This window comes from Necator americanus, chromosome II (genome assembly GCF_031761385.1).
Source record: "Necator americanus strain Aroian chromosome II, whole genome shotgun sequence".
Taxonomy (NCBI): domain Eukaryota; kingdom Metazoa; phylum Nematoda; class Chromadorea; order Rhabditida; family Ancylostomatidae; genus Necator; species Necator americanus.
In genome coordinates, this window is record NC_087372.1 from 40,374,207 (window position 1) to 40,382,460 (window position 8,254).

The window sequence follows — 8,254 nt, forward strand, 5'->3', positions numbered from 1 at the left end:
ATTGCTGCCTTACATTTCCTGCTACTTCACAGACTTCGCCTTTTCCTCTCTCTCTCTCTCTCTCTCTCTCTCTCTCTCTCCCAAATCCTTATCTTCGTCGCTCGCACCAAAATCCAAAAAAAGATATCCGCCTAAACGCGGCAACGCTAGCTCTTAAAATAAACATGAACGACGGCCGAAAAATCCAGAAGCTAGTTGGCATAGCTGAAAACCACTCTGTGTTTGTATGGGAATTGAAATATCATGTGAATAGAAAAAAAAGAGAATAGGTGTGGATCCCCAAACGTCGACTGTAGAATTCAGTTTGACGTTCCGGTTTCACTGAATGTGGCCGCTACTGCTAGCTTCACTCATACTTCTAACGCAATCGCTTGCTTCAAAAGAATATCTGTTTCCAGTAAGTAAGAAAGAGAAATTCCAGCTAGCTTCAGTGTTCTGGTGAGTCTTTCTCACTAATTTCCTCCATCCTTCATATTGTTAGGTGTACTGGAACGTCCCCTCTGCCCCATGCGTGAAACAAGGGATTAACATTCCAATTAGCAACTATGGAATCATATACAATAAAGGTGAGATGCTTTCAATAATATATGGCAAACAACTACGGTTTCTATAAATCCAATTTCTAGTCCACATTACATTTTGACAGGCCAAGAGTTTATCGGTGACAAAATTGTGATATTCTATGAGAAAAAATTCGGTTTGTGCCCGTACTATGAAGGTTACGATCCTAAAAAACCTATCAACGGAGGTTTACCACAGGTTAGTATGTCAGAATTACTGGGAATTACATAATTTAAAAAAACTACTGGAGAAAAAACGATTTCAAGTCTCTTCTTTCGAAATATATACATGACAAAAAAAAGACAGAAGAAAATCAAAAATCTATTTTAGAACGTCGACATCGAGAAACATTTGATTCTAATAGAGAAACAAATCCGGGAAGCAGTTCCAGATGAAAATTTCAATGGATTAGCAGTGATTGATATTGAGGAATGGCGACCTTTGTATGAAATGAATTGGAACGATAAAATGGTAAGGGATATCTCTTCATCATCCTCATTATGCGCAAAAATATTGAATATAAAATTGTGTGCTTCAATAATAATAATAATAATAATCATGATATATAATAACGGGCTTATTCTGTCACGTGTGTGTGTGTGTGTCAGTCACGAAATTCAAAAAGGGGGTGCGACGGGTCCACCGGCGCCAGATACCTATAGAAGGGGGTTCGACGGGTCCACCGGCACCAGATACCTATAGAAGGGGGTGCGACGGATCCACCGGCGCCAGAAGGCCATAAAATGGGTTGCAACGGGTCCCGCGGTGTCGAAATGGTGCGTATTAACTTCGTGTGCATGTCGCAAAAGATAAATGGTTAAAGCCGTGGTCACTGGGAACGTGCGCTTTTCACCTTCATGATTCCTCCGCGTATCTATTTCCTTCTTCGTTCGCCTCAAGTTGGTATCATGCCGTTCTCAGAAAGGGGAAACGCACATGAAAACGGCTGCTTAAATAATAGCAGGGTGTTTATATGATCTGACGTGGAACGTAGTCTTTATCAGCAGGATGATGTCTTTCACGTCATTTTATGCCATATCATCATTCTTTGATAACCGTATATAGAAAACAGGAGGAAAACCATATTTCGCGTGATACTTTTAAATATTGTCTATAATATATTGATAAGGAGTGTTTGAAGCTGAAGCTCGAATGTTCTCCAAATGTAGAACTGACGCGTTTAGAAAGAAACTATGAAATCTTCAGTTATAATGTAAAAAAGGAAGGATTGCTGGAGATACGCAAATCCAATTTCATACAACTAATAACAGTAATATTAATTTTCGTTTGTCAGTGAAGGCGAGCGAAGCAAACACCACAGAAAGCCTGAAGTCCGGATAATAATAATAATAATAATAATAATAATAATAATAATAATAATAATAATAATAATAATAATAATAACAGGAATAGGAATAATAATAATAATAATAAAGGATATAAATAATAATAATAATAATAATAATAACAGGAATAGGAATAATAATAATAATAATAATAATAATAATAACAGGAATAGAATAATAATAATAATAATAATAATAATAATAATAATAATAATAATAATAATAATAATAACAGGAATAGGAATAATAATAATAATAATAATAATAATAATAATAATAATAATAATAACAGGAATAGGAATAATAATAATAATAATAATAATAATAATAATAATAATAATAATAATAATAATAATAATAATAATAACAGGAATAGGAATAATAATAATAATAATAATAATAATAATAATAATAATAATAATAATAATAATAATAATAATAATATAGAACAGCAGGTTTATAGAATAAGCTAAGCCTCAATCAATGATGTCGCCAGATGATACTTGAAAACACCTATCACCTCCGTAAGCTACGTAACGCATTGACGATGCAGCTATCTTTAAAAACCTACACACACGGTTGTAATGTGCGCTATTATATCTGCGCAATACCGTACTCATAAATCCCTCCTACCGATCCCGAATAACTCGCGAAATTATCGAGAATTACGACAGTTGGCGGCCGATGTTGTTGAGAGAGGCTATACTACACGCATCCTGTAGACCGTACATTATTGAGGATTATCGATTAAACGATACTCGTTTCGTTTAGGTCTACCAGAAAGAGTCCATGAAGCTTGTCCGATCCAGGCATCCAACACTACGCTGGAAACAAATTGAACAGATTGCGGAAAAGGAATACAATAGAGCAGCAAAGTGAAGTTATAGCAGTTTTATGAGCATTTTAGTGTAAACCTTAAATTATATTTTTGAACTCCTAGTAACTCAGTCGTAACATCACTCATTTCCTTACTGTATAGGATTGTACTTGCCAGCTTATTGTATTGTAAGTGGCCACTTTGTCTGCGTTGATCAACTCTGCGAAGGATTCGCAATTGAATGCAACAAATTCTGGACAATGTTCATGCTTTCAAAATTTCATTATTTCATTTTCATAGTTTCTTCAAAGCGAAATAATTCATTGTGTAATGTGACGCATACAATTGTTCTGAAAATTACTTTCGACCAATCACAGAATCATGTAGGCGTATCACTGCGCTTTAGTTAGTGGTTGACGTAGAATTAGAGGGCGGAGTCCAGCGGCGGTTCCTTCGCACCGCTTCTAACGTAACAACTTATGTCATACCTACCCAATCCCCTTCCCTCCAAACCAAGTCGTTTTGAACGGGCTCTGAGTTTGTGTCCGTTGTTATCAATGTCGTGGAACATATTTGATCATAGAAGACACGAATAAAGATAGAGATAAAAAGATAAATAGATAAAAATAGATAGGGATAAAAATAAGCAAAATATGATGTGCTAAAAAATATTCATTCAGGACATTTCTCATGAAGACCTTGAAAAAAGCCAGGGAAGTACGTCCGAATGCCTTATGGGGTCTTTACGATTTCCCCTTCTGTAATGGGAAAGCCGGTGAAGAAAAAGGAGATTTCGAATGCTCAAAGGAGGCCCAAAATTACAACGATAGGTAAGAATGAGTTTAAATTCACCTATTTTATCTATTAATTATAATTTTCTATCTTATTATGCTGCAGAATGGCCTTCATCTACAACACATCTCGGGCGTTTTATCCTTCTATATACCTGAATGGAAAAAAAACGTTCGAGCAAAATTTCCGGTTTAATAGGGTAAGTTTAGAAATTTGTTGGCTTCTGTGTTACACGAGAGCACCCTGTTCTGGTCACTTTGTGTCAGTAGAGAGAAAACGAAAAAGGGAAGGTATTCCGAAAAGATAGGGAGGGTGTAGTGTAGCGGCTAGAGGTTCCGCTTTCTGCACGATCGATCGGAGGCTCGAATCCGCCCCGGTGCTCTCCAAGCCTTTCATCGCTCTGGGGTCGATGAATTGGTATCAGACTTGCCTGGGAGGATAAACACACTGACTTGACACAGCGGCTAGCCACCGCAAGTCATTGTATAGGCCAGTTACACGTTCATAAACCTCAAGCGATTCTGAATTGAAGTGAACGTGGGGGCGAAGGTCCCAAGCGGGTTGATTTACTCCAGACGCTTTATCCTTTTATTGCGAAAAGATGTGTGCCTTTACTGGGGAAAAGTCCCTTAATAAGATCGAAAAATAGAAATTTAATAGTAAGGAATCAACCTTCAAAATATGATAACGAAAATAGACGATACATTACAAAAAATACAAAAAATACAAATACAAATATAAAAAACTGTAGGTTTCCAAAGAATCAGAAATGTCTCTTCATAACTCTCCGATCAGAATAAAAATATTGTTGAAAATTTCGCTGTAAATTCGTATTTCATTCACCTAAGAAACAGTTCCTACCTAAATTTTTATTCTACTGAATTTCTAGGCTATCATAAATGAAGCGAGAAGAATCGCAAACGATCAACAACGGCGAGTAGACTACTACGTTTACACTAAATTTGAATATGATCCATATACACGCTTTGATTGGTTTTATAAAAGTGTACGTTATAGGTTTTCCTTAAGCTTTTAAGGTACAGATGATCATCACTATACAAATATGTGTTTTTATTTAAGGAGGACATCTGTAACACTATGAAACTTCCTGCTGACCTTGGTGCAAGTGGATTGGTGCTGTGGAGTACCAGTAAAAATATGCGCGATCGATGTGGAAACATCGATAGATATATGAGAAATCAGCTGCTACCGTGAGTTCCTCTTCAAGGTCCAGTAGCACTTCGTCGTCCCTTACTGTAGGCCACCTTCCATAGCACCCGTGATAGTAGCTCCGAATCCTATCCTGGACGTACATGACCTACTACACGGATATGGTAGCCAATGGAACTTATGTCAGAATATTTACTTCGCCTAACGCCTTTATCTGGTACCACTCATATCACGGTGGCGACTACCAGTATCTCATCGTGTTCCCTCCGGCCTCAACCTCCGTTGTCTTCACCTCCAGCCACTACATCTGAAACTTAGACTTGCGACAGATTTCACACAATGAGGTCCGCTATACCCCCAGATATTGCTATATAAAACATGTGCTAAAAAATAAGGAAACTTCATGCTCGTTGCTCTAATGTCCATCCGTATGCTCTGTACTTACACAATGAGTATATAGCCATTTTATTAGCCCACGTACACATTTTTAATAACGTTAGTAATGGGTGGGATCAGATCGGCTAGGTTTCCACGCGCCCTACCAAACATAATCTCCCTCTGATATATCGAAGAAGTTAACAGAGGGCGCAGGGTCCCATTACCTTCAAATTTTGCATTGCAACCTCAAAGACGCTGGGTTATATCTTCACCACCATCTACTTCTCCTTGTCGGCAGTTGTAGATGCTGTGCTCGAGATTTTCAAGGTTGCTCCTAGTTGGATCAAGACTGCTCCGCTCATTGCGCACGCTCCATTTTCTGATCAATGACGAACGAACTTCGCCGTACTAGGGGACCTTTCTTTAGGCATAGGGTGGACGGATCGAAAAGCTCTCTTTTCGTTCATCGCATTCCTTGACGTTGATTCCTTTACCGTTCAGTCTAGTAAGGTGGATTGCATGCTTTTCTAGGGTGATAGTTAAATTAATAGTATCTGAGAATCAGCATTAAAGACATGCTCTCATCCTAGGTTTATTTCTACGATGAGGGATCAAATTGGTGAGTGTCGCCGAGAAATGTGTTCAGGAAACGGGAACTGTGTCCTAAAGAAACAACTCAAAAAGTGAGAAAGTTTGAGGAAGAGTCGGATAGCCTTCAATTATAACAAGTTAGCATTTTAAGATGTTATCAAAAGATGAACTATGCCGATTATGAGTGCCGGTGCGATCGTGGATTCGAGGGACCTGATTGTTCGCTGAAAAAGAAATCGACCACCACAATCAAATAATATCTTGTTGTTTTAGACTTTTTGGAATTGCTTGATGAATTTAAATATCAAAATCAAATATATGAATCAAAATAGATTTAAAAAACATTTTCGCTTAAAAATTCTGCCGAATACTTTCACGTAATTCCGAAAAGCGGTTTGGAATAAAGGTTTTGCATCATTCATTTTCATCCGCATTTATTTTCTTTTACAAGGAGACCAGTGCTAGTTCTCCTGATATGAATAACCTATTTTTGAATATGTCACAACTATTCCAAAACTTTAAACAGCAGCGGGAATTGCGGTACATCGAAATCGCAGAAAAAAATGATTGTTTCTTTTACTGAAACTTTTATTGAAACACGCAGAAAAAAAAATGATTGTTTCTTTTACTGAAACGATCGTCGTACACATTGAAGTCACAGATATCCAGGAATATAAAGGATAATTATGCAGTTAAACGATGGGAACAAATTTGTAACTTTTCTACAACATTTAATAATGTCAACAATTAGTAATTTTTGAAGAAATCCCTTTGCTTTCTATTATAATTAGTTTAGTGAAAGATTAAATCTTACAAAGAATAAAAGTTGAAGTACCAAGCATGCTTCAATCCCTTTCACCCATGTGTTCAGTTAAAATTTAGATTCGCAACGAGTAGAGTCAGCAAATCTTGAAATTGATAATGTTGGAATCTTTCTACAAATAGATAAGGGTATTGGGTGTACTTCAAGGGTAGAGTCATCATTCCCGTTTATCTTTAGCAATCCAAAAGACGGGGTGTCAAAAGCCTTGAGTGATCTCGTACCCAACGATCCAACTTATTACGAGTACAAGAGCAATAGTGATCCAATTGTGCAGGTTTTTCTATTTATCTGAGTTTTTTTTTATAGTTGGGTCAAAATCACATGAAGCACGGACAGCAGCGTAAGCGGCTGCAGCTCGAAGCGTGCCGTGAACTGGTTGGATCGTGTTCCTGCCATCCGTGCAGTTCATGTCGTTTTGACCCAACTCGTTCCAACCCTTGCCCCCCCCCCCCCCCCCTCCCCCCCCCCCCCCCTCGTCCTTTTCGTTTTGACCCAACTAGATCTGGATTCCAGACAATTGATTGGGGCGTCGGAGTTGCTCGCGTTTTATCGCGTAACAAGTTCGATCGTAGAGGGAGATGTGCAACAGAACTGCTCCTATGCCTTTTCTGGATTACTTAGCGGAATTGAATGTGATCGAACCCATATCTGTGAACTACATCCCTACCACAATGTGGTGGTGAAGAGATCCCGACATCGTCAGTTTCGTGGTGCGCTGTCTCGCATCCTTCCAAATGAATCTGACATCGATTCATCGATTCCGTAGGGATTGAAGACTTGCTTGGGTTGCTGTAGTGTCGAATCCATACGCATACACTGTGAAACAATGTACCGCTGCGTTCGGGAAGAAAGACTCTGAACTTCTCAAAGTGACGTGAGCATAGCTCACATGATTTAGTCCGATGCTACATATTCTTTCGAATGGATGGTTCACGAAAGCAATTACTGCGGGACCTGAGCAATGACAATTTTCTCTAGCTCCCAGCACTCTTGTCACTGTCAATAGATCTGTAAAACACAGTAACACATTATGATATAAACTATGATTTTTATAGTAAAACCAATAGTTATACTGTGAGTGGTGTAGTCAGCTAAGCTCATTGGAGTCGCCGAAGCCATGGAAATCCGAAAATTTTCATCACTAAGCGAAGTTATTTCAAGCGTTCCCAAAGTAAGAGGTTGGAAAATATTATACTTCAAGAGATCCATTATGAAAAATTGAGAATTCTTCTGTCAACCCCTGCTGAGTCTCTCCTTAACTCGAGAACAAAACAAGAGAGGATTAACGACAGAAAGAAGAAAAAAACAGCAAATTGCAAGCAAAAGGAAGGCCTTTTTAGATTTCCCCGAGAACTGAGTCAATTTCCTAGCTTTCAAAAAAAAAATATATTGGAGAAGAGTATCGCAGGGAGATTTTAGAAATGGAACAACTCACGAACTTTTCCGGTAAGATCGTGAAGTACATTGTTGATTTCATAGCATATTGATATTGGGCAACGACTACTGTAATTTCAAACTGCCACTACTGAAAATGAGAGAAACAAAGTAGAATAAAGGAAACGATTCGCCGAATTTGATGACAGTATACCACGAATCTGATGTGGTATGGATTTCCAATGGAAAGCTTCTATTCAGGGTCGCAGATTGCGGAAAACCGGATGATTCTGCTCATCTCTCCGTAGTCACTGCAAAAAACGGCTCGGTAGTATCCGCTTTTTACGACGGCTTGCATTTCGTGGACACCGTTGTGCACGCGCCGCATCAACGAGCGAGCTT

At 38.3% G+C, this 8,254-nt stretch overlaps 1 protein-coding gene across 1 annotated transcript; it reads left to right on the top strand.

Annotated features, from left to right (window-relative positions):
- Positions 1-325: 325 nt before the first annotated feature.
- RB195_020902 (uncharacterized protein) lies at positions 326-5,912 on the top strand (the record flags this gene model as incomplete). The annotated part of the gene is made up of 11 exons (XM_064189434.1): positions 326-397; positions 482-566; positions 647-759; positions 892-1,032; positions 2,679-2,782; positions 3,405-3,554; positions 3,622-3,715; positions 4,406-4,522; positions 4,597-4,727; positions 5,655-5,747; positions 5,807-5,912. 11 exons carry the CDS (start codon positions 326-328, stop codon positions 5,910-5,912), a joined length of 1,206 nt encoding a protein of 401 aa, XP_064045315.1.
- Between the last annotated feature and the right edge of the window lie 2,342 nt (positions 5,913-8,254).